Here is a 26950-nt window from a genome sequence, read left to right as displayed (position 1 = left end):
TCTCCTATAAAACTATAGACCCCTCCCCAGAAAAATACACATACACAAAAAAGATTAGGTCACAACCATAGGGGGTGCAGGAATCTCCTGAAGCCCACTCATGACTCCTTGAGGTCCACAGACTGCCAAAATAATCCTAGCCCTAAAAGCATATTACGAAACGCCTGTTTTACAGGACCAGGGTAAAGACCATAGAGCTAGCTCTCATCATCTTTTATAGCGTCAGAGGCTAATATTAAATAAATACTCAAAGAAACTTCCTTAACTAGACTCTCATACTCTCAAAGAACAAATCTAATGACTTGAGTAAATCACCAAACCTAAAGTCATACATGTGCAAAGTCCAAATCAGTTTTCTTATAGTTTAAAATCCGCTACTTCTTTCTGTTCACAGAGATTTCCCTAGGAAAGGAAGAAATGTTAGTATGGCATAGAGCTTGAGTCTCTTCTACTTTAACATTCATGAACATGTGAATATATAATAAACTGTATAAAAGAAAACCACTTGTAAGATTTATTAAAAGATGTTCTCTCACTATATATGAGACGGAGAAAAGTCAATTAAAAGAGTGCTTAAATGTTCAATACAAAAGATCTGTGTCAATGCAATTGCCAGTTATGCGGCTGACAAAGCAGATTTTTTCAAGTTCAGAAAGGCTCAAATTTTGCTGTGTTTCCCACCACTTGAGTCAAGAATGTTCAGAAATGTTTATTTTCAGGTATACCTCAAACTTTAAAGTCTTTCCAATCTCTCTTGGTCTTATTACTTCAGAAAATTCCTGGCACTGCCCAACAAAATACAAAATGAACTTATAAGTGTTTCGCCAGGACCCCATCTACGAATCACGGATAGCCTGCCTCATGAAAATTTAAGTTACAGGGAGCAGTGATACTTTCCCATCAACAACATTAAAGATTATTTTAAGTCACTAGATACTGTTTCCAAATCAGTATTATGATGATACAGCCAAGTAACAAGTAACTTAAAAAGAACACCCTTTCACCACTTGACTATTACTTTTTTTTTTTTGACTATTATCTTTTAAACAACAATGATCCCCTCCAAAATGCCACTTGGGATAGACAGTCAACTGACACTTCAACTTACAATATGTAGTACTTAAGATTTAAACTAATTCATCTTTTGGTTAGAGTGTCTTCTCTGCCTGTAAACCAAGAAAATGCACAGGATCCCAAACCCATGCACAGCCAGAATTTAGGCCAATATTTTTTCAAAACCAGGAGAGATTTCCCACGGTGGGGGAGGGCAAGTTATACCTCAAAATATTCACTCAAGGTAAATTTTTTTTTTTGCCTTTGTGCTAAAACTCAAAGGTGCTAACTCTTTAGAGAACTGTTGAAGAGCATTACTGAAGTTTAGACTTCATATATACGAATAAAATTTCATGCATACTGATTTCTCACTAGAGGTGATACACCCTTCACTGTCATCCATTTGCATATACAGCTCTTCCTCTACAACTAAGAGAAAACCGGGAGAATGAACCCAATTTGCTTAAGGAAACTGAAACAACCAAATCCATACTCGATAAATACTTCATCCCTAATATGAAGAAGCGAGGTACCTGGGGGGCAGAAATATTGGAAAGTAACTCACAGAATATCAAACCTGGGTTGAAAACTCAGACCCGCTTCTTGCAGCTCACTGAATCGATCCCACTGGAGATCAAATCAGCCGGACTGCTGCAGCTCGTTTCCTCTCGCCCCTCACCATCGAAATGTTGCCATTTGCGAGAAACCCATCGAAGTTGAATCAAAGTGACTTTTGGGAAAAGACACCAGTATCACCGGCAGTGTGCTCCAGAAATGTGTAACTCTACACACTAGGCATCGTTTCTCATCGAGCACCTCCCTCTCCCTTCACTTGCGACTTCCCCTTAAGATGGGGGCAGTTTTTGAAAATCACAGAGAAAAATAAATAAGAGCACCCCATCCCGGTCATCGACGGGGATTCCAGCGCCCAGGGAGGACGCCCGGCAGCCGGCTCCCAGTAGCTGCGCGAACTCCGCCCGCAGCTCGCTAAATGTCTCGGGCCCCCTTTCCCAGCACCCGCCCGAGCCCCGAGGGGAAGGGGGCGGCCGCCGGGGCCGGAACCGCACCACCTGGAACCCGGGGCCTTTTTCGCTCGCCGGCCGCGCCCCGCGCAAGTATCCGCGGGCGAGACCCGCCCAGGCGCGCGTGGGCGCCAACTTCGCAGGGACCCTCACGCCGCGCCCCCTCTGTGCCCTGGCTCCCCCGACTCCCGTGCTCAGGCGGGCAGGGCGCCCCCTCCGCCCACCCCGCCCCCCCCAGGAGAGCGAGCGCACCACTAGCAGCGGTAGCGGGAATGGGGCGGCGGGGCCGCGGTGGCCGTCCCCCGGGAGGCGAGGGGGGCTTGGACCCCGCGTGGCCCCCGCCGCCCCGGCGGCGCCCAGGCGAGCTCACCTGGCGTTTGGCGGAGGCCTCCGGGGCGGCCTCTGGGCGTGGGCCGGACGGGGGCAGCGGGGGGCGGGGGGGGGGGCGGCAGAGGCCGGGGCTGCACCGGGGCCGCCGCCACCGCCCGCCTGGCTTCGCCCCACACGCGCCGGCCGCGGCCGCCCCCGGGGAGTTCGGGGAGCGCGCAGAGCGCAGGTCCCGCGGCGGCGGCGGCGGCGGCGGCGCGGCGCGGCTCAGACGGCGGAGCGGGCGGCCGCGGGCGCCGCCGCCTCCTCCTCCATGGCTGTTTACCCGGCTGCATTGTGGGAGTTTGACCTCCGCCGCCGCCAACCGCCGCCTCAGCTTGCGCCGCCGCCGCCGCCGCCGCCGCCGCCGCCGCGCACGCCATGGGAGCCGTGACTGACGGTGAGACCCGCTCGCTGCCGCTCCGGCCCGCTCCCCGGGGCCGCGCGGCCTCCCCGGCCCCCGCCGCCGCCTCCCCCGAGACCCTCGGCCTCCCCCGCCGCTTCCGGGAGCCCCTTGGCCTCCCCGATCGGGCCCCTCGGAGACCCGGGCTTTCCCGGCCGCTTCCCCCGAGCCCTTGGGCCTCTCCCCGGAGCCCTCGCCGTCCCCCTCGGAGCCCCGCGAACTCCGAGGCCCGCTCTCCCGAGGCCGCGCGGGGCGTGGGGAGGGTGCGCTGGGAGGATCGTCGAGGGGCCGGGAGCACACGTGGGGGCCCGGGGAGGCCGGCAGCTACGCGCTGGCGGATGGTACCCGGAAGGGGTCCAGGCTGTCGGAGGATGTGGTGAGGGAGCACTGAGTGGGGGTGATGGGGCCCGAGGGGCGGCGAAGGGGAGGAAGGGGTGGAGGCCTTGCAGCCGGGCGTCCGGAGGACCTTTGGAGAGCTGAAAGGGAGTGGGAACTTCGGGGATGGGCCGAGAGTTTCGGGCCAAGTCGGAAAGAAGGGAGTCCCGGGACAATAGTACCAGGGGTGTCAGCGCACAGAGGGTGACACCTGGAGGAGACCTCTGGACAGATTGGGAAGGTCCCCCAGACCATGGGGTGGATCGCACTGAGGCCTGAGAACTAGTCCTGGCTTGGGGGTAGCGAGAGGGAGCTGGGGACAGTATCTAAAAAGAGTAGATGTGGACGGGGTGTCCGGAGGACAGCCAGGGACTGTCCCTTGGGTATTAAGAGGAGCCAGTATAGGGATGGGGCCACCTAGGGTAGATCAGGACACTAGAAGATTCCTTTGTGTGTATGTCTTGGGGAGGGTGGTTTGTCTGCTGGAATGCAGTCGGAGGAGAGGCAGGGGCTGGGTTTCGGGAAAGTTGTGAGGACAGTTTAGGAGGTCCCTCCATGTAAGGAGGGGCCCAGGGGGTGGTCTACAGATTGAGAGCAGAAATAGAGTGACACCTTGGGGAAGGTGGACAAGCATGATGGGCAACTGGAGGGAGAATCTAAGAAGGTATCCAGTTAAGGAGTAGGGAAGTCCTTTGACATTTGGGAAGGGGGACCTAGGGGTGCAGGGTCTATCTGAAGAAAGAGTGGCCAGTAACCTTAGATGCCTATAGAGAGGCCATTTCTGAAGAGTGGGAGGTAGACAGAGTTTCCACCTTGAAGGACCAGGCCACTGGGGGGAAGAGTAATAGGCCCAAATTTGTGATCATGATGAGGAGTAATGAAGTGAAGTCTCTTCAAGGTCCAGTTAAAACTTCGCTTCATTCCAGTTTCATTTATTCAGTAGATATTTATCCCACCTGGACTAGGCCTTGGGCTTAACAGCCCAGAACCAACAGGCAAGACCTTTTCCTCCTCTGAGGTCACAGTCTGGTGGGAAAAACACAGATAATTAGTTTTCACGGTGGCAAACGTTACTACAGAGGAAGTTCAAGGTTCGGAACCGTAGAAGCATGTAACAAAGATTGCTTATCCATTCTCAGAGATCAGAAAGCCTCCCTGAAAAAGTTACTCTTAATCCCGTTTTTTGAAGGATAACTAGATGTAGTTGGATTGGTATGCCAGGTGGAGAACTACTTGTGCAAAGGCCACAAAGCATTGGAAGAACTCAAAGATAGTAAGTATTGGCTAGAAGTTAGAAAGTTATGAGCCAGGAATTTTTGAGGGGAGTGGGAAACCATTAAAAGTTTTTTTAGCATTGGTGGGATGTTATCAGATTTGCATCAAAAACAACCACCACACTCTACTATGTGATGAGGGGAAGGGAAAGTGAGGAGTTAAGTGGCCTCTCTCCTTTCTAACATCTATATAGTATGTTAGTATGTCAAGCATGTTCTAATTATTATCCCCACTTTACAGATGACACTGGGACACAACGAGGTGAAGTAACTTGCCCCAGGTTGCACAGGTAGCAAGTTATAGAGCCTGAGCTCCACATCAAGCAATCTGGCTCAGAGTTCTTCCTCTTCCCCCTTGTGCATCCCATCTCTCAGCTACAGCTGCCCTGGTCCTAGTGAGAGATGATAGAGGCTGGGACCAAGAGGGACTGCAGAGAAGTAGACAGGTGGGAGAGAAATTTATGAGGTCAAATGTCAGGAGAGCAAATGGATATGAGGGGAAGGGCCGAGGACTATCCCTGGTTTCTGATTGGAAACTTCTCTATTCATTGAAGTAGACAACGGCAGGGGAGAGAGAGGTTTTGTCAGAAGGGAAATGGAGAGGGAAGGTGAGTTCTAGTAAATGCACTGATTGCAGTCAAATGCTCCCTACATCCAAAGAAGCCATCAGAATCCTCACTCTGCCACTTAAAAGCAGTCTGACCTTGTGCAGGTTAATTAACCTCTTTGAGCCTTACTTTCATTCCTTGTAAATGGGGATAATAATACAGTCTACCTCATAGGCTGGTTTTGAGAATTAGATGCAGTAAAAGTTGTGAAGTGCTTTGCACTGCATCTGATACATTAATGTTCAGTAAATACTATTCAATGTAAGAGTTGGTTTACTTGCCTCTCCTCCACTTTCCTTTGATGAGGACTGTGCCTTCTCCCTCTCTTTTATCTGTGCAGGTTGCCACTCCCTGCCTTTTCTGCCTGGTGACCGCCCATTTATTCTTCAGGACTCACATCAAATATTCTCTGCTCTTAACCAGTTGATCTTTCAGTAGGTTAACCTATTAACCATATTACCTTATGTATATTTCTGCTCTAGCCCTTAATACTTAATTTACTTATATGGCATATTCCAGAAAATATTTAAAGCAGCTCGTTATAATGAGAAAACGTTAAAATAAATGGATGAGGAAACAAGGCCAAAAGAAGATCAAGACTAGTAAAAAGAAGAGGAAGTTAGAAGTGGGGTGATCCTTGTAATCAGGGGGTCAAATCTGTACGTTAATTAAAGGTGCAAGTGACTTGTTTCCCCAGCTGTCCATACCAAGAGGCAGGACCTAGGCCATCCTGTGATATAGTGTTCATGAGAGCAGGAAGGCAACATTAGATACCCAGGACAAGCAGTGGGGTTTTTTTGTTGTTTTTTAAAAAAAAATTTTTTTTTTTAAAATTTAAACACTAAAAAATAAGCTTCTCTTTAGGGTCCTCATAAACAAAAGCCAGTGTCATATCCTTAACCTCTTTTCAGCACTGAGGATCATAAACCTGTTTCTTAGCACATGCCTTACTAGGTCAAAGAAGGCTAAATCACAACTTAGAAAGGCATTCCAAAGCAGATAGACCATGTGGTTTAGGTGAAGAGCTCTGCTGGTCTGCCTTACTTCAGAGCAAGGTTTTTGGGCTTTTTTTGTTTTAAGAATTATCTAGACCATAGAGGAAAGGACAAGCCACAACTTCTTTAGGTAATCTCGGTAAACTTGATTTTCCTCAGCTGAGCTTTTGGTAAGAATCAAGCAGGAGTGAGTGATACATAATGTAAATATCTATTGCATGCCTCCCAAGCACAGTGCTGGTTATAACAGTAGACTGTATATAGGAAGACCCGACTCTTACTTGGGGGAGGGAAGCAACAGCATGCAATCAAGTAAGTAAGATAATTTCTGAGAAAGAGCATAATTTGGTTCTGAGAATGAACTAGATGGAATAAGAAAGTAATGGGGGAGGGCTGTGGAGAGTTAGGTTAAAATCAGGTGCTCAGGTGTGACCTCTGATAAGTGATGTTTACGCTAAGACCTGAAGGGGTCCACTGCGTGAAGAGCCAAGGAAAGCATTCCAGATAGAGGCAACAACTAGTGCAAAGGCCTGAGGTGCAGACAAGCTCTGCGCCGTTTAAGGAAAATGGGGAAGGCCACTGGGGCTGGATCCAGGTGGACCAGGACGGGTGGGATACAAAAGGAGGTCAGAGAAACAGAGCCTTGCAGGCCATGGAAAAGAGATCAGGTTGTCTTCTGTGGGCACTCGGAAGTGATCGGAGGGTTTCAAGCAGAAGAGTTAGTGATACATCTTTTGCATCATTCTGGGTTGCTGTGTAGAGAATGGATTCTAGGAAGGCAAGAATGGAAACAGGGAGGCCAACGAGAAGTACTCCAAGGTGGGCTTGGATTAGGATGATGACATGACAGTGGAGAGGACTGAGGAGTGGGTGGCCTCCATATTTCTATCATCCTCCTGAGAAGGTCTTGAAGAAGTTCCAATACCTGTCTTTGGAGACTAGAGGAGGGCTGATGTCCTCTTCCAAGTTTGAGTGCCTGGCAAGGTGCTGTGCCTTTGTGTAGTCCTTACATCTGGGTTTACATATCCAATTGGACTAGGAGCCCTTGAAGGAGAACCTCTTTATTTCCTGTACAAGGACACATTGGTTAATTGGAGGAACTGCCCTCCTCAAAGGGAAGGAGAGAGACGCTATCTTGTTACCTATAGATACTGAACTATAAATATTATCACCAGTACCGTTGCCTTTAGATGGACATGTGGAAGTCCTGGGAAGTTAGTGGCTTACTGTCATATAGCTAGTTATTGGCAAAGCCACTCTCCTCTGTTGCCACCCCAGCATTCTGGCTAACTGGAAAACAGTTTAGATGTTGTTTCTGTTAATTTAAACTATGTTCACAGTTTGTATTTTGTATGTGTTAATTTAAAGGGTGTTAAACAGTGTTAGTACTCTGATAGAAAGTGTTTCAGAAGCACTTTTTTCAGTACAGAGAACATTAGGTGTATATCTTGATATGCCAGAGCCACAGATGGGAGATGAGAAGGGGGGTGGGAGCAGGATGTGGCTGTACACTCCATTTCATAGAGCTTGTTGGTTTTGACAGCGTTTTGTTGTTGTTGTTGTTGTTGTTTATTAAATTAGAAAGTGTCATGCATGGATAATATGCTTGTTAAAACTTGAAATAATGGTTTTTAACATGCCCATGAACAATATGACAGAATAATGGAATGGCACTATGGCTTTTCTAATAATGTAATTGTGTATATATTCCTCTGACTGCAGAGGTGACACTACTGATCTGTAAAAGGAAGACAATAATACATACTTTATAGGGTGTTTTCAAGGATGAAGCGTGATTAATATATGTAAAGCACTTCGAAGTTGAGTGACCATTTAATTGATTGTCCAAACGAGGACACTTTTCAGAGTGAAAGGAAACAAACAAGAGTTATGGTCATCAAATAAAGGAGTGTACAAACGCTAAGTGTCTGCTGCTGCCGCTATTCCAATCTCAATTGCTGACGGAAAGTTAATTAGACATTTGTGGCCAAGGAGTTTGCGTGGCTTTTTTTTTCACTAGTGCCAGTGGATTTGACCACTTTTTGCCCTCATCTGTGGTCCCAGCACAGGGGTTTCTGAAGCAGTTCAAATATAAAATAATACTTCTTTAGCCAAGATAAAAGGTATCTCAAAGCAAGATTGGAGTTTCAACCTTGACTTTATTAGGGCCATACTCTATAAACATTTAAATAAATCTAGAGAAAAACAAAGGCCTTCAACATTCATTTTTTTGCTTTTCTTTTTTTAATGTTTAATTTAATTTTGGTTTATGTAATTTACTTTGGTATCAGCAATTTATTTAGACTGGGCCTAAGTGTCTCCCGAGAGATCCATATTTACATGGAAGAATCAAACCATCTTATTTATTCTTTCCACCTGACTTCTTTGTGTCTTAATATTGTTGGCCTTAAAAGTTGTTTTAATGATTTTAAGCTCCTTGAAAGGAGGGACTAGGTGTTATTTTACCAGGAGGAATCCAACACAATGGGATATATGTAATTCAGCTTAATAACCCATAAGCGATGGTGATCCAGTGATGACTCTTAAGAGGAATCTACACACACGTTGTTTTTACATGGCCTTAGTCTCTCCTCTAGTTAATAGGTCAAGTCAAGCCAGTTTTCTTTTTTCTTGTTAACACATCATAGATCTATTAAAGAACACTGATGAGAATTTTTAATTCAGAAAAAGTGAAGAAAAATACCTCAAAATGACCAATAAGCTCTCTATCCAGATAACGACTGTCGATACTGTGAGGAAGACAAATAATACACGTTAGGAAATTCAAGAAGAAATGCACCAAGCGACAAGTGAAAACCTTCCCCTCTTCACCTTCCACTGCTAATCCCACTTCCCAGAGGTAATTAGTGTAAGGTGTTTTTTTGTGTACCCTTCCAGAATGGTTTTTAAATGCCATAAAAGGCAAAAAACACCTCGGGCATCAAACTCCTGAGTTTGAGTCCCAGCTTTACTCCTTCAAGTAACTTTCAGTGCCTTCATTGGTAAATAGGGGTAATATCCACTTTATAGGGCTCTTGTGAGGATAACAGCATATTATAAGCATTATGTATATGTTAGTTGGTGTGCCGGTATGCATGTATAAAGTTTACACAAACGTTTACGTGCTCTTTTGAACTATACTTCCATAATTAATGATACATCTTTGAGTTCTTTTGGAGCTTTTTCTACCTTATTTTGTGATATTCTGTTATATATATTTTTTAATTAAGCCCCTTGTAAACATTTTTTTTTTATTTTCTGTTTTTTACTCTTACAAATAGTATGACTGGAGATATATGCATAGTTGTCTTTGTACACTTGTGGGAATCATTTCTAGAAGACAGGTCAAGGGTATATGTATTCTTAATTAAAATACATATTGCCTCATTGGTTTCCTAGTAGCTAGCTGTTTTTTCCTGTGTAATCTTATCTCGTTATCCCTTCCTGTGGTTTTCAGTTTGGATCCAGAGTGTTTAGGAACACCAAGAAAAAGCCAGTGGTGTGCTTGTGTGCCTGCAGAATTTCTTGCTAAAGTGCCTTCAGAAAGGAAATGCTTATCCTCACTGTTAGATCACAGAATTGCTATTTCTTGAAAGCAGGTGAGATCGGGAGCTGTGCGGTCTAGCAGATCGGCAGGCACGCTTGGCGGTAGCTTAGCCCTAGGAGGAAGTTACATAACAGGCTCTTATCACTGGTTGTCAAGCCTTGACATGTCCCTAAAGTAAGTGTTTTGGAACTTGGCCCACCATTATCTTGCAAATTGTTCTTCTCTTTCCTTTTTTCAGTATTTGCTCCAAGAGGGTATGAAAACTTGTTTTGTAATCAAGGTTTCAATAGCCACTTTGAGGGAATAACAATTAGGGGTTTTGAAAGCCGTGTTAGTCTGGGTTTAGGAGAGATTGTCCTTTCCACACTAAAATGAGAAAATTCCTAAGATGGCTGTGTCATCCAACCAGAGGCTTGGAAATGAAGAGTTGGTTTAGTGACTGTAAAGCAGTCATTTCTTCCAGCCTGTTTATGGAAAATCGGGCATTAAAATCTAACCCTTTAAAAGGACTTCTTGACATATTTCTTCTAGGTAGAAAGTGGCATATAAGACAGGAAAGGGTCTAAAATACATCCCAGTTTTTTGAGTAAATATTTGCTTGTCGCCATGCATGTGTCATAACTGATTTGAAAATGATTTTTGAATGGCAGACATTTTGTAGATATAATTATGGCACACATATAACTGAATCCAGTAGGAAATCTTCCTACGAGCCTAAAATTAGGTGGAAAACCACCACTCTCAGAGCAGATGTTAGGTATTTTGGTTTCAAGGCTTTTCCCAGATGGTTTTGATCCTCGTGGTCAGTTAAGAAAGTAATTGGGACAACTGAGGAATGATGTTGATAACATCACTGAAATAGTTTCTAAGCCATCTTCACCATTTTTACAGGTGGGCCAAGGCCTGCCAGGATTAATATTAGCATCCAGATTGCTTACAGAGAGTTTCAGCATGATAACAATTTATGAAGTCAATGTATACAGTAAACAGAACATGTTTAGGTGTGTTCAATCTAGAGCTAATTGAGGAGGTACGATTAAAAATAACAATGCTGGTATCATACACGCTGGGAACTGTCAGCAGCTGGCCATCTTTAAATTTAAAAAGAACAGAGGCTGTTTGCAAACTGGCAACTTACCCTTTGGTTTTATTTTGTTGCTGTTGGAGCTGTGCTCTGTACTTTATGTATGTTATTTCAATCATCCTCATCCCCAGAGAATTTCCTAGGCAGCAACTGCCTATGCAGTTTAAGCTAGAAATATCTGACCTTACAGTACAAAGCTTGAGACAAGCAAATTTGTGAGAAATCATAACTGGACAAAACTTTGTATGCCTAATATATATCTACATGGGTATATAGATGTATCTATAGATGTATCTCCAACATATACTCACTTTTTAACATTAAATTGTGAATTAAATTTAGCATGAAGATAGGAATAACTTTTTTTTTCCTTTTTTTCTTTCCTACAATGAACAGGCATCATGCTCCTCTGTACACTTTTATTTCCATAAAGTTTCACAGCAGTCCTATGAAGTGGATAGTTTTATTCCCATTTTTAGAGGTGAAGTTAAAAGTTGGTCACAAACACAAAGTAAACACTGTGGACTAACCAGAACGTTGGACCCAGGTTTTGACTTCTGGCCCAGGGTCTGGCTGTGAAGAAATGCTCTGTAGACAAAAGAGGGATAGGACTGAAGTAGGAGAAAGACCCGTGAATGCCTGGACAGCGAATCCCCCCTCACCAGAACTCATCAGACTGCACTCCTCCTCGTGCTGTGCCGGCCAGTGTTGGCCCTGGCCCCTGCCTTTCGTAATTTGCCTTCCGGGACCTGCGATTCTAATCTCTGCTTTAATTCATGGCATTTTAGCTCCTACTGCCTATGCTTTGGTAGCCTCCTAGGTGCTTCACAGCTGCGTTCCATTTTGTACACTCTGCCCTCAACTTGATCCTCCTAGAAAGTCCAGCCATGAATCTTCAGCAACTCCAACTTGTTGCCTACCAGGAAGGTCCAAGTCTACCAGGATGGCATTTACTAGTGTGGACTCCCATAATCTGACCTCTAACTGCCTTTTTGAACTTGGGTCTCGATGATGATATCTGTCTTCACACACATCCAGCCTCCCTATTGTCCTAGAGTACTCTCAGCCAGATCCAGCCTTGCATTCCACACCTCTGCCTTAGCTCACAGCTTTCTCCCTGCCTGCTGGGGGTGGGGATGGGGAGTAGGGAAACAACTTTAGCTTGCTTTCTTTGTTTCTAACACTTCTATTGAGGTATAATTGATACACAAAGAACTACGCGTATTGTGTACAATTTGATGCGTTTGGGCATATACAAACACCTATGATACCATCACCACAATTATAGCTTGCTTTCTTTTTCAAACAACAGCTAACAGACTTTGAGTACCTATATGGTTCAAAAATCAAATAATATAAAAAATATTTCCCCATCTTCCAGCCTGTCCTCCAGCTCCCCAACTGATACTGCCCCAATTCCTTGGTAACCCCTTTTATTAGCTTCTTGTATAGCATTCCAGGATATCTATGTGAATATAAACACATGAATATATATTCTTATTTCCCCCCATTTTTATATGAAAAGAAGCATGCCATAAATATGATTCTTCACCTTACACTTTTAACAAGTTGTATTAAGTGGTCTCTCTCTCTCCCAGTACACAGATGTTTCCTCATTCTTTGTTTTTTATCGCTTCTTAGTATTCCATCATATTCTTATGTTGAAATTTATCTAACCCCCTGTTGATGAACATGTCATATTGCATATAGGCAAGTATATCTAGGATTTTTGGGTCAAAGAGGCCATATTATTTGAAATTTCAATAGATACTGTTAAAATGCCTTTTGGCTTTTTTGACTGATGGTTTTCAAGTATCAAAAGAGCAGCTCAAAATCCTCTTTCCCTGTTCCCCCCAAGCTAAAGGAAGCTCTCCTCTTAATCTCCTGCTGTGTGTGTCACTCATTTAACAATCCCAGCTTCGTGTGTGTGTGTGTGTGTGTGTGTGTGTGTGTGTGTGTGTATTCATATGGGTGTTACTTCTCCAACTAGAGTGAAGGAGCTCAGGTCTTTACTTCATGTCCTCAGAACTTAGTCCGGTACCTGCGGACACATCTGCTCATTGATCAAATATTTGTGTCTTTTGTACAAGAAGGGAAATCTCTGCTATGGACCTGAAAATAAGATGGTTGCTGCTAGTCCTTGTTAGTGTTTTATTGAGACAAACTCTTTGGAGGGCAGATGGTCCCAGGCAGGCACCACAAATCCAATTTAAAAATCTTTATTGAGCATCAGAAATGTAAAGACACAGTGTGAGAGGCAGGAGAGCAAACAGAATGAACAAGACATAGGGTGAGCCCTGACAAACCTTTTTCCCAAGTTTATTTGGCCTGTACAATCTTTTAAACATTTTTCAAAATTTTCTGTAATTATGGGCTTCCCTGGTGGCGCAGTGGTTGAGAATCCGCCTGCCAATGCAGGGGACGCGGGTTCGTGCCCCGGTCCCGGAAGATCCCGCATGCCGCGGAGCGGCTGGGACCGTGAGCCATGGCCGCTGAGCCTGCGCGTGTGCTCCGCAACGGGAGAGGCCCCAACAGTGAGAGGCCCGCGTATCGCAAAAAAAAAAAAAAAAAAAATTCTGTAATTAGGATATGACATACATATATAAAAAGTGCTCAGATCTTAAGTATACAGCTGACAAGATCACAAAATGTATTTGAAACATTTTTAGTTAGTCACCGAACTTTACAAATCTCTTGAAGAGCCAGCTCTGGTAATAGCTTACCCCTTTAGGTACTTACTCCTCATTTTACTTACTCCCTATTCCCTGAATTCATTTACATTTGAAATCCCTGGTCCTCAATAAAGTAGGGTGCCTGGGTATCTGAGAGGAAGATGGGGTTTCTTGGGGGCTTGGAAGATTAGAGATAAGAAGATCAAAAAGAAACTAAACAGCCTCAGTTGACCACTGCATTGCTCACCCACTGAATGTTTACTTTTAACAAAGTTAAAACATTTGTGATTTTAGAAAGTCAGTTTCATTTTCTGCATTTTAATCTCTTCAGGGACTGTGATTTGTCCTTAGTCTCCTCAAATAACATTGTTGGTGGTTAAATACGGAAAGCATTAGTTTATATTTTAAAGTGTAAAATTAAAACACTTGATGAATCTGTAGCTTGAGCCATCTGTCAAAGCCATGACTCTGAGAACAATACCTAATTCTAAAAATGTTTATCTGATGTCACAGAATAGATTTTAAAACTGGAGCCATCTGCCTTCCAAAGTTTATCTCTGTTGCACCTGCGCTCAGAAATACTTCTGCCTACACACAGGAACTATTGTTTAAAGATTTTTCTGTATTCATCCTGCAGGCTCTCCAGGAATTATTCACACTTTAAAAATTATTTTTTTTAGATTCACGCACATGGTAAGAAAACAAATCCTACAAAGTCATATAAAAATTAAATCCCTTCTCATCCTATATCTGTAATCCCTCTCACCAGAAACAGCCTCTGTTACCAGTTTCTTGTGGATTCTTCCAAAGATGTTCTCTGAATACACAAACATATATGTGATGGGCGCACATATACACACATGGCCTCCTCCTTTTCTACACAAATGGCAGCAAACTGTTTCTCTGCACCTGTTTTGTTTTCATTTTATTTAACATATCTAAGGAGATTTTTTTGATATCAGTATATACATCCACACTATTCTTTTGGCTGCATATTATTACATTTAATGAATGTTTCATAATTTACCCAGTCTCTTACTGGTGAATGTTTAGGTTTGCAATCTTTCTACCACAAGCAGCACTGTTAAGAACGTCCCTTTACATTTATCTTTGTGCATGGGTGCACATGTATCTATAGGATGAATTCCTAGAACTGGAATAATGGGGTCAGAAAGGTATGTGCGTTTTGAATATTGTATTATTGGCCAGCTGCCCTGCAAAGAGTGTACCAGTTTGCATTCCATCAGTGTGCGTAAGTGCGATTTCTCAACACCTTTGCCATCACTGATTATCAGGTCTTTGATCTTTGCCAATATGATAGATTAAAGTGATACCTTATTGTGGTTTCATTTTGCGTTTCTCTTGTTATGATCCAGCATTATCTTGTCCAGGAAGAACACTAGGTCCGGGCTGCCAGGCAGACCCTTTGGGGCCCCACCTGTTACTCATCATTATCATCTGCACGGCTTTTCTGTTCCTTTTGCTCTTTTTTCTTTTCCTTGGAACAAAAGTGAGACAGACTTATTAAAAAAAAAAAAGTCCTCACGGGGAAAGAAACATTACAGATATAATAACTAAATTACACTTTTTTGGGGACTTCCCTGGTGGTGCAGTGGTTAAGAATCTGCCTGCCAATGCAGGGGACATGGGTTCAGAGCCCTGGACAGGGAAGATCCCACATGCCACCGAGCACCTAAGCCCGTGCGCAACAACTACTGAGCCTGCGCTCTATAGCCCGTGAGCCACAACTACTGAGCCCGTGTGCCATAAGTACTGAAGCCCACACGCCTAGAGCCTGTGCTCCGCAGCAAGAGAAGCCACCGCAATGAGAAGCTCGCGCGCTGCAACCAAGAGTAGCCCGCGCTCGCCACAGCTAGAGAAAGCCCTTGTGCAGCAACGAAGACCCAACGCAGCCAAAAATGAATAAATAAAATAAATTTATTTTTAAAATTACCCTTAAAAAAAAAAAACAGGGCTTCCCTGGTGGCGCAGTGGTTGAAAGTCCTCCTGCCGATGCAGGGGACACGGGTTCGTGCCCCGGTCTGGGATGATTGCACGTGCCGCGGAGCGGCTGGGCCCGTGAGCCATGGCCGCTGAGCCTGCGCGTCCGGAGCCTGTGCTCCGCAACGGGAGAGGCCCCAACACTGAGAGGCCCGCGCACCGCAAAAAAAAAAAAAAAACTATTCCTTTTTCTCTGACCCATCTCATTCTCTTTTCCTATTCTGCCACTACATCTTTTAAATCTTCTTTTCTTTGTTTCCCTTTTACCAGTACCTCACACTAGTCAGAGACATGAATGCTTTAGACTTCCTTCTGTCTGAACAGGATTTTCAAAAAAAGTTCTCCGAGAATTATTGGTTTATTTCCCTGGTAGTACCCGAAAATTATTTCTACTCAACAATCCGGTAGTAGAATGCCAGTTCTGTGAGGGCAAGGCTTTTTTCTGCTATAACCCTAGCCCCTAAAACAGTGCCTGACACGAACACTTAATAACTTTCCATATATATATATGATAGTAAAACCTAACAAAATTTAACAATTTTAAATGTACAGTGGCATTAAGTACATTTACATTTCAATAATTTTCTTTTGGATTAATGAATAAGTAATGGTATTGGTTATTTTCCCCGAAAGTTAACAAGAGCCAGACAGTCATTTTAATTCACATTGTTCTTTCCTCCAGACGAAGTCATACGGAAGCGTCTCCTAATTGATGGAGATGGTGCTGGAGATGATCGGAGAATTAATCTGCTAGTGAAAAGCTTCATTAAATGGTGCAACTCTGGATCCCAGGAAGAGGGGTATTTCATTTTGCTGTTGTTTCTATACTAATGTCCTGGTGTGATTTTTTTTTTAGACCATATATACAGTCCTGTTAATATTTCAGATTTTCACTCACCTTAAATGTCCAATGGAGTCAACTCTGTTAATCCAGAGTAGACTTTTCTGGCCTTCTCTTCAGAGGCCTGCTTTATGTTTATTAAAATGTGCAGAACGGGCTTCCCTGGTGGCGCAGTGGTTGAGAGTCCGCCTGCCGATGCAGGGGACACGGGTTCGTGCCCCAGTCCGGGAAGATCCCACATGCCGCGGAGCGGCTAGGCCCGTGAGCCATGGCTGCTGAGCCTGTGCATCTGGAGCCTGTGCTCCGCAGCGGGAGAGGCCACAACCGTGAGAGGGGCCTGCGTACTGAAGGAAAAAAAAAAAATGTGCAGAAGGCATAGTGGTAAGAAATGAAGGTGAAATTCAGACTCATTACTTTGGTCACTTTTAAAAGCAGAGGAGTGTTTAGTAAGAAAATATCTAAATGAAATTTTCTTTTTTTAACATACTAATAAAAGTTGCGGCAAGGTTTTATATTTTTGATAATTTTTTTAACTTAAATTTTTTTCATCATTTGAACTAGCTTTTCACATAATTGTATAGAGTAAAAAAAATATGAGAACAGAATTGTGAAGATAAAAACCATCTTAAAACATTTTAAAAAGGATTTTAAACAAAATTCAACAAATAGTTGTTTGAATTAAGCTTATATTGCTAAGATCTACAGTCCCGTCTTTGCATTTGTAACTGATACAGTTTATATATTCAACTAAACCACATTTGGAAAAAGAAAACATAAGGGACAGATATTCTAATTTTTTTTTAAACAAAGAAAATTATTCTCTCAGAACTTGGTATAATTTACTTGGCAAATCTGTGCCTGCATTATAATACTTCAACTGGAAATCCACAAAAATCTTTTTTCTTTTTCTCTCTTTTTTTTGTTAGATACAGCCAGTACCAACGTATGCTGAGCACACTGTCCCAATGTGAATTTTCAATGGGCAAAACTTTGCTGGTATATGATATGAATCTCAGAGAAATGGAAAATTATGAAAAAATTTACAAAGAAATAGGTAAGGAAGCTTAATTGTTGTTTCTATCTGTAATTGTAATTTTTATGGTCTAAGGGAAATAATATCTGCTAACATTTTTCTTTGGTTAGTGGTAAAATAATAACAATAACAACATTAATTGAAAGAATGTTTTCTAAAATGATATGTAATACTTTGAGTTACAGCTATTTTTTAAATGCCAGCATCTATTTTATTAGCAATGAAACTTAATTTAAAAACATATTTTAAAATTGAAAATGGGTGGAGATTATACATGTTGTTATAACTATCTTTAAAAAAAAAACCTTTTATATAGAATGTAGCATTGCTGGAGCACATGAAAAAATTGCTGAGTGCAAAAAGCAAATTCTTCAAGCAAAACGAATACGAAAAAATCGCCAAGGTAAGGGTTTTGTGGGATTTAGTGTGCAAATACTTTCTTACTGACTAGTATTTTCATGCAGTTTTTAACATTGTGAGGGAAAACCTTCAGCTAGAATCAACCTGAATTATAAAAAAGAATTATGAGTCAAACTTAATTCTTTAAAACTATATTATTCTTTAAAATAGCAGAGAAGGAAGGTAATGCTGAAAAAAAATTTTGTTGTTGTTGGACTGTATTGATTAAACAAGTATTTCTTTTGTTTTTTTCTTTTTACTGTACTCAGATCCCTTTGCTTAAATAGTGTTACGGTTAATGAGCAAAGGTAATTTATTTAGGGTTTTGTTTGTTGTTTTTTTGTTTGTTTAATGGAACTACTTTCAAAAAACAGAAAAGAATTTAAGCCCGTGAATTTTTTTTTATATATAAATTTATTTATGGCTGCATTGGGTCTTTGCTGCTGCGCGTGGGCTTCTCCTTGCGGTGGCTTCTCTTGTTGCGTAGCACGGGCTCTAGGCACACGGGGGTTGTGGTGCACCACGGCATGTGGGATCTTCCCGGACCAGGGCTCAAACCCGTGTCTCCTACATTGGCAGGCGGATTCGTAACCACTGTGCCACTATTAAGCACAATGCAAGCAAACATTTACAAGCTGCCTAAATTTCTAATAAGAGGATAAAGCTTAGCTTTGTTCTGATCTCTTGTTTTTATTTAGCGTCTGTCTTATTTTAGTCTATAACAACTATTTCAAAATAATTTTAATGGCAGGGGCATTGTTCCTCCTATAATGTAAATTGAAAGAAAGATAAAAAATATAATGTGTAGTCACAATTGTGACATATAAATGCAAAACTAGAAGGATATCAGGCTTCCCTCGTGGCGCAGTGGTTGAGAGTCCACCAGCCGATGCAGGGGACACGGTTTGTGCCCTGGTCCGGGAAGATCCCACATGCCGCGGAGCGGCTAGGCCCGTGGGCCATGGCCGCTGAGCCTGCGCGTCTGGAGCCTGTGCTTCGCAACGGGAGAGGCCACAACAGTGAGAGGCCCGCGTACCGCAAAAAAAAAAAACTAGAAGGATATAGAAAATGTTAATGGTTATTTTGGAGTTGTGGGGGTTTTATGACTTAGGGTTCTTTTGTGGTTTTTTTTCTTTTTTTTACACTGTAATCCAAAATATTTTTTATTAAAAATCACACTTATGGACTTCTCTGGTGGTGCAGTGGTTGAGAGTCCGCCTGCCGATGCAGAGGACACGGGTTCGTGCCCGGGTCTGGGAAGATCCCACATGCCGCGGAGCGGCTGGGCCCGTGAGCCATGGCCGCTGAGCCTGCGTGTCCGGAGCCTGTGCTCCGCAACGGGAGAGGCCACAACAGTGAGAGGCTCGTGTACCGCAAAAAAAAAAAAAAAAAAAAAATTCACACTTATATCGAATTAATACACTGATTGACAAAACAGTGAATTTTACTTTTTTTTTTGCATTTTTTAAGTTTGTTTTTTCTTTAACATCTTTATTGGAGTATAATTGCTTTATAATGGTGTGTTAGTTTCTGCTTTATAACCAAGTGAATCAGCTATACATATACATATATCCCCATATCTCCTCCAACTTGCATCTGCCTCCCGCCCTCCCTATCCCACCCCTCTAGGTGGTCACAAAGCACCGAGCTGATCTCCCTGTGCTATGTGGCTGTTTCCCACTAGCTATGTATTTTACATTTGGTAGTGTATATATGTCCATGCCAGTCTCTCACTTCGTCCCAGCTTACCCTTCCCCCTCCCCGTGTCCTTGAATCCATTCTCTACGTCTGCCTCTTTATTCCTGTCCTGACCCTAGGTTTTTCAGAACCTTTTTTTTTTTAGATTCCATATATATGTGCTAGCATACGGTATTTTTCTCTTTCTTACTTCACTCTGTATGACAGACTCTAGGGCCATCCACCTCACTACACCTCACTACTACTCTAGGGCCATCCACCTCACTACAAATAACTCAATTTTATTTCTTTTTATGGCTGAGTAATATTCCATATGTGCCACATCTTCTTTATCCATTCATCTGTCGATGGACACTTAGGTTGCTTCCATATCCTGGCTACTGTAAATAGAGCTGCAATGAACATTGTGGTACATGACTCTTTTTTCTTTTGGCTGTGTTGGGTCTTCGTTTCTGTGCGAGGGCTTTCTCTAGTTGTGGCAAGCGGGGGCCACTCTTCATTGCGGTGCGTGGGCCTCTCACTATTGCGGCCTCTCCTGCTGTGGAGCACAGGCTTCCAGACGCGCAGGCTCAGCAGCTGTGGCTCATGGGCCCAGTTGCTCCACGGCACGTGGGATCTTCCCAAACCAGGGCTCGAACCCATGTCCCCTGCATTGGCAGGCAGATTTTCAACCACTGCGCCACCAGGGAAGCCCTGTGGTACATGACTCTTGAATTTTACTTTTTAATGAGCTAATTAAGATGATATTTAATTCCTAATTCCTTATTTTTATTTATTTATTTTTGCGGTATGCGGGCCTCTCACTGTTGTGGCCTCTCCCATTGCGGAGCACAGGCCCCGGACGCGCAGGCTCAGCGGCCATGGCTCACGGGCCCAGCCACTCCGCGGCATGTGGGATCTTCCCGGACGGGGGCACGAACCCATGTCCCCTGCATCGGCAGGCGGACTCTCAACGACTGTGCCACCAGGGAAGCCCCTAATTCCTTATTTTTAAAAGGTTTTTTTTGAATTCAGTCTAAAATGCATGTGGTCAGGTTGCAGTGGCCAATTTAGAGTAGGATATACCAACTTACTTAAGAATTAATGTCAATTTACAGTATTTTTATTGATTAAAGAGACTTTTAAATAAATGTGCCACATATCATTTCATAGGAAAACTTAACAGGAGACACATGACTTATCTTGGAGTTCTCAGTGGAGCAGAAACAAAGTTCATGAACTATAAATCATTTCTAAGTTTATGAGATCTTTACCTTTGAAATGAGTGAGAAGTATAATTTTCTGTTGTCTAAGATCTGAAATTAATGGTAGGAGATATATAGATATATACCCCTTGCTGATCTTCTATTTGATGGGCAAATAGGGAATAAGATCCTCTTCAGAATCAGTTCACTTGATGATCAGTAATGACTTAAGTTCACTTACGTTTATGCTAGCCTCTTGTATTCTGCCCAGGCATGGGTAAATGGAAAAACAGAGTGGAGGTAAAATCCTTGTTTGGAATACTTTTGAAGTCATGTATCCTTGAAATTATAATTGAATCAAGAGAAACTGACGATACTCTGTCCATCCTTCAGTGTTTCCACTTCTTTATGTACTAAGAAAGTGATTAGGAGAGCTCTGTGATGTTAGACATTTTGGTTTGATAACAAGGTTCAAAAAACCTTATTTTAGTAAACATTTTTATATCTTTCAGAATATGATGCATTGGCAAAAGTGATCCAGCGTCATCCAGACAGGCATGAGACATTAAAGTAAGTTCAGAGTTTTACTCTGAAAGAAACTAATCTTTATCCATAAATGTTTACATACTAGTCTATGCATTCCATTTTTGTGGGAGTACATCATCAAAAGGAGGAGTCCGATCTTCAATAAAAAGAATTAACTAGATAAACACTTTTTAAACGCAGATCTCAAAAACAATTAGTGAAAGAAAAACAGAAGACATATACAATGAATTTTAAATTATTCCTAAGTTTCGGAAATACATACAGAATAATAACCATTTATAAAAGTTAGGGCCCCCCAAGTATTATATACTTATACTGTATGTTATTTAGAGATACAAATATATGTATAAAAAAGGATTAGAATGATATAGTGATTACCTGAATGGGGAGTAGAGGAGGAGAAAAAGGCCTCGTTCAGAGGACTAGGGGTAAAGTTCAAAGGGTATTTCAAGTTAACCTGCAATTTACCAAAAAAAAAAAAAAAAGACTTGAAATAATTATGACAAAATGTTAAAAGTTACCAACTCTTGGGGTTTGATATCCTATTATCAAGTTTTTCTATACTTTAAAAGTTATCTAAAACTTAATTTTAATGAAAATTAGTGCATATTTAGAAGAAATCACCCTTAGTTTTAAAAGTCTCATCATAATGGAGTATTATAACTCCTTATCTTTTATTTTTAAAATAAATACTATTTACTAACTAAAAAGTTAGATATTAATTATGAATTCTCTTCCCCCAATTAGCAAAATATAACACTATTTTATTTTTTTCAGGGAACTAGAGGCTCTGGGAAAAGAATTAGAGCATCTTTCACATATTAAAGAAAGTGTTGAAGATAAGGTATTTGCATGTGGTATATGTTAGCCTTTGTGTTCTGTATAGGTTTATAGATCAATGTGTATTAATTTTTTTTCTTATTAACACAGCTAGAATTGAGAAGGAAACAGTTTCACGTTCTTCTTAGTACCATCCACGAACTTCAGCAAACACTGGAAAGTAAGTAACAAGAGTCACAAAATGAATGTCTATGAAGATTTTTAAATGATCAGAGGCATGTCTTCTAAAATATACATTTTAAAGAGAGTGCACCTTCAGTTTCAGAACAGGAGTGTAGCTGGATGACATTAGAAGGTACTCATGTTGTTCATCTTTCTGATTATATGCAGAAAAGCCTGAATATGTACGATTTGAATACCTGTCTAGTGGTTTGTAAATTAAGAGAAATTTAAGCATGATAGATTTGGAATTGTTCTTGGTTTACTGTAGTATATTGCTATAAAGTAACAATTCAGGACCCAGGCAGGCAATAAGTGAATGAAATAATCAATGCATAAACACATTTGCATTCTCAATGAACTAGGTGCTTTGGGGACCCGGGGACTTGCTCTTTGTATTGACTAAAGCCAATTTTTATGTAACCTATCTTCTGATTGTTTGCAAAAAAGCCTAAGACCTAGATTTTTTTTTTTTTAGCTGAAGTCTATCACATAAAATTTGCATTTTGATTCAACTAATAACAAGAACCAAAACAAGACTTTTAAAACCAAACCCACTTGTGTGGGTCAGTTACAGTCATAGGCTGCCATTTTGCCGTTTTTGGTTTAAATATATTCGCTAATAAAGGATAAAAGTGTTTTCACGTATTCATTAAACATATAATTTGAGCAAATTTGATTAAAGTTTTATGTTTCCTTCTGCAGATGATGAAAAGCTCTCAGAGGTGGAAGAAGCTCAAGAAACAAGCATGGAAACTGATCCTAAACCGTAGACCCGCCAATCACTCGCCATTCCCAAGAATACTGAAGTAGCAACATGATCTTAGTGTGTTCAGAATTGGTTGTGCTCTTGAGACATATAAAGTTTTGGCAGTGAACTACGTTGCTGTTAAATTTTAATTCACAGTTCATTCATATTTCTTCACACAAAGGGAGATGACTTCATTATATATTTGTTTTTATTGAAATGCTTTTTTTTTTTTTTTTTGCGGTACGCGGGCCTCTCACTGTTGTGGCCTCTCCCGTTGCGGAGCACAGGCTCCGGACGCGCAGGCCCAGCGGCCATGGCTCACGGGCCCAGCCGCTCCGCGGCATGTGGGATCCTCCCGGACCGGGGCACGAACCCGCGTCCCCTGCATCATCAGGCGGACTCTCAACCACTGCGCCACCAGGGAAGCCCTGAAATGCCTTTCTTATACTTAAAAGATAGGAAGCAACATCCAAAAATGTTTAATGAAATATTTTCAAGCCAGATATGTTAGTGCTCATTGGTATTCTAGGTAGTTTTTAACTGGTAACATTGATTTGCTCACAAAATAAGTGGAAGATAGTGAGAAGGTGACATTTGTAGGATGTACCTGAGAAAATTAGTCCATTTCTGGAAATCGTTACCACTTTTGAAAATGAAGTCCATGAATAGGCTCTCAGGAGGGCTGTGAACTTGTGAAATTATGTACAAAATGTTTGTGGTGTGTGCTTATTGTGGGAGAGGTTCCATGATATTAAGAATCACGGATATCAGAGGTAATTACAAGATGCAAAGTAAATCAATATGCAAAACTTTCTAGATCTCTGTCCTTAATACTTGAGCAATGTGGTTGTTAAATGTTTTGTTGAAATGTTTTCTCTCTATCGTTTTGTTCTGTAGGGGTCATTTTCAAGAGTCTTGCAAAAAGGATTTCATGATCTTTTTAAAAAACTTAAGCCAGGTCTGAATCACTTATAATTGTCTTAAATATTGAATTACATGGCTAATACTTGTTAGGGTCTATCCTTATCCATTTATTTTAGTTCAGAAACATGGCATTTTGCATGAATCATACCTTAATAATGCTACATTTTTGTAATTTTGATACAAACTCGCATCTTTAAAAACGAAAGTTTAAAGTTAGCTCAATAGTAGACACAGTGAAAGTGTCAAAATACTTTTAAGTGCTTCCTCTAATTTCATCTGGCAAATTTCATGGGAGAAATTTCTTTGCAGAACTGCTATGCCCTGATAAATATTTCTATTTTCCATTATTAGTAAGAATTATGAAGCAAAAATTTGCTTATATTGACTCAGAATTAAAAATCAATTTTTCCCAAAGGATCTTTTTTTAAGGACTGCTGGGCAGAATATTTTTACCACCCACCCCACCCCCCTTAACCCCCCCACTGCCACCACTGATTAAGAGAAACTTATTCAGGATTATGTACCAAAAGATAAGAACCCCTATGAACATAACTTTTGCGCTGTCAGAAACAAAATCAGAAGCAGCACCAGGTACATGGGAAACACACGTTTTTCAATTTATACTTCCTCATGGTTCTCTTGGATATCCTCTGGAACTGCTTGGAAGACTGAAGGATTTCATCCCCTAGAAACTCACACTGTTGAAGCTCAGCGTGTCTTTGGGCCAATAGCTTCATGGATTTATCTGTCACTGCTTCTATGAGGTCATCCACCTATGACAGCCAGATACAGAGAAATGAAACCATGTGTTAGAAAGCCTTGTCCACACCCAAAGGTGGCCTGTTTTTCCTGAGAGATAAGTTCAGGAATTGTTGGACGTTTACAAGTCCCAAAGTATTAATCTAATTCAAGTCATAGCAAACAGAGCTTGAAAACATGCATTTACCACCCAGTGGTAAAGAGGATCTCATTTCTTCTCAAAAGAAGCCCATATGCGTGCCTTCATTTTAACTGAATTCACTTAATATTTATTAGGCACACAGCACCATTCTCGGTGCCCTCAGCAATCCTGTAGCCACTCTTGAACGCCCCCCACTAACGTTCCTTCATGCTAATCATTAGTTTCATCCCACATCCGCGCTGTCTAGCAGGGCTGTGCATTCAGTTAAGCCTGGCCCTCTGATGCTTTTGAAACACCAAAGTAAAAGCCTTTGTCCACTACCTGCATTTGAAGCTTTCCTACTGTCAAATCTGATTTTCGGAGGATGTTTTCCGTGCTATGTTTCTTTTTTTTAAATGCTGGAAAGTGTGGTCTCTTTTTTGAGGAATACGGAACTATCATAAAAATGCAAAAATACATCAGATTAAGAAGTGCCAACATGATATCTGTGACGGTGCTTAAATGAACATTCTCACCTTTGGGACATTCTCTTATAAACTGAACATTTGCCACATAACAACGTCGAGTTGGAGGTCGTATTCATATTATTCTCCACCCCCCAGGTATCTCCTTTGTGCCCAGAGCTCGCTTTGAAGAGATCTATAGGGTGCAGAGAAATGAGATTGTCTGGTTCTAAGAGAAAATACAGTGTCAGGAAAAAAGCAGGTCATTTGTAAGGGGAAGAAGAAGAAATTGCTTCTGCAGCCGCTGAGCACAGAGTGTGGGGCTGCTGTAGACCAGTGCCCCAGAAAGCTCATTATCACTGGATCCAGTTGTTAATTTGGTCTCGTTTCTGCAGGTTTCCTTATTTTCATGACAGACATGTCTCCAAACATAAAAAGAAAGCTCTGGGTTCTTTTCGCTGCATGCCTGATACTCTTCCCCTGGTCCCTGGCTTGCTGGTTACAAGTACCTGTGCTATTGGAAATCACTCCTAGGTCATGGCTCCTGGATAATATGCCCTTTTTAGTCTTATTGGGTTCACTCTTCCTTCCCCCTGTGCTTAGTAATTAGCATCAGGACTATTGTGAGGGCTACACAAAGTAGGATGTGGGACCACATCTGGGTCTTGCCCTTTGCCTGAGTTTACAAATGAGTCTGCGGAACCTCCTCTCTGCCCTGCCAGCTCGCCCAGGCTCAAGTGTCACTGGCAGAATCTTCCCCGGTCCGTCCAGAGTACGACCCCTCTTTTTCCTCTCTTGTAAAACCAAGTGTTTCGGGGGCTTTTTTCTTTCTGTTAAGCACTTGGTAATAAGTTATTTGTGTTTGTTGAATGCCACTATTAAAAAGTCAAATGCCTTGAAGGGTCAGGCAGGGTTTGCAAAACAGGCTCACTTGGGGCTGGTGTGAACTGGAGAGAACACGCCCTCCTGCAAAGGGGGCAGGCCTCTGCGCCTGCTGCAGTTGCCCCAGGAATTGTGGGCCCAGTGTTGCCAAATCCTCCTGTTTTCCAAAAGGAAGTTGAAAATCCAGATTTCTGTTTGAATTTTTCTAATTTTGAAATGTGGGCTATTCAAATATACTTTTGAGAACATTCTGAGAGCTAACAGTACCATAGTTTAATGTCCATCTCCTCTATCAAACTATAAGTTCCACACAAACAGGACCATGACCTTGGATCACCTTTATAGCCTCCCCAAACTGCCCAGCACATAATAGGAATACGGTAAGTGCAAACTTAGCACAAAAGAGGTAAAATTCAAAACTAATATTGGTGCACTCTGGCAGTGACGCTCTAGAGCAGCACTGTTCGACAGAACTTTCCACAAAAATGGAAATATTCTTATCTGTGCTGTCCAGTACAACAGACACTGGCCATATATGTTTACTGAGCACTTGAAAGGTAGCTAGTGCAGCGAAGGGAATGGACTTTAATTTTAATTAATGTAAATAGTCACACGTGGCTATTGGCTACCATATTGGACAGTACAGTTAGTACCTAGCATAGTAATTAGGACTAAGCACTCCAGAGCCAGGTCTTCTGCTGTTTGAAGCCTGGCTCTTCCAATTATCTGGGCCAATTACTTAACCTCTCGTTGCCACCCCTAAAATAATATCCTACTTACTGTAGTAACCTATTGCTCTCTACCTTATAGGGCTGTTGTTAAGGATTAACTGAGTTGGTATTTTTAAAGCACTGAGAACAGGGCCTGGAACACAGTCAGCTTTAAGTAAATGCTTATTATATCTAAAGTAATGATAGTATTTCAGGGTTCTATTAAAAAGATAGTCTGG

The 26950-nt window shown here is 42.0% G+C and overlaps 3 protein-coding genes across 3 annotated transcripts in view; 1 reads left to right on the top strand and 2 right to left on the bottom strand.

Moving 5' to 3' along the window:
- Positions 1–1698, bottom strand: part of ATXN7 (ataxin 7) — a 133521-nt gene extending 131823 nt beyond the window's left edge. Inside the window, 1 exon segment of the mRNA XM_089919518.1 lies at positions 1619–1698. The gene's annotated coding sequence lies outside the window, so the exon portion shown is untranslated.
- A 1024-nt stretch (positions 1699–2722) lies between these two features.
- THOC7 (THO complex subunit 7) lies at positions 2723–23719 on the top strand. Its single transcript, XM_022572649.3, has 8 exons — positions 2723–2841; positions 16083–16200; positions 17168–17295; positions 17591–17677; positions 21068–21125; positions 21879–21945; positions 22032–22101; positions 22806–23719. The coding sequence occupies exons 1-8, from the start codon at positions 2823–2825 to the stop codon at positions 22871–22873; spliced, it is 615 nt and encodes a 204-aa protein (XP_022428357.1). The 5' UTR covers positions 2723–2822; the 3' UTR covers positions 22874–23719.
- C10H3orf49 (chromosome 10 C3orf49 homolog) overlaps positions 23535–26950 on the bottom strand; it is a 28006-nt gene continuing 24590 nt past the window's right edge. Inside the window, 2 exon segments of the mRNA XM_089919890.1 lie at positions 23535–24548; positions 24998–25255. Of these exon segments, the coding sequence (XP_089776016.1) occupies positions 24351–24548; positions 24998–25255 (456 nt within the window). The 3' untranslated portion in view covers positions 23535–24350.

This window comes from Delphinapterus leucas, chromosome 10, assembly GCF_059928025.1.
Source record: "Delphinapterus leucas isolate spDelLeu-1000000601 "Yukka" chromosome 10, BTC_Dleu_Yukka2, whole genome shotgun sequence".
NCBI classification, from domain to species: domain Eukaryota; kingdom Metazoa; phylum Chordata; class Mammalia; order Artiodactyla; family Monodontidae; genus Delphinapterus; species Delphinapterus leucas.
This window is presented reverse-complemented; position numbering and strand designations above follow the sequence as displayed.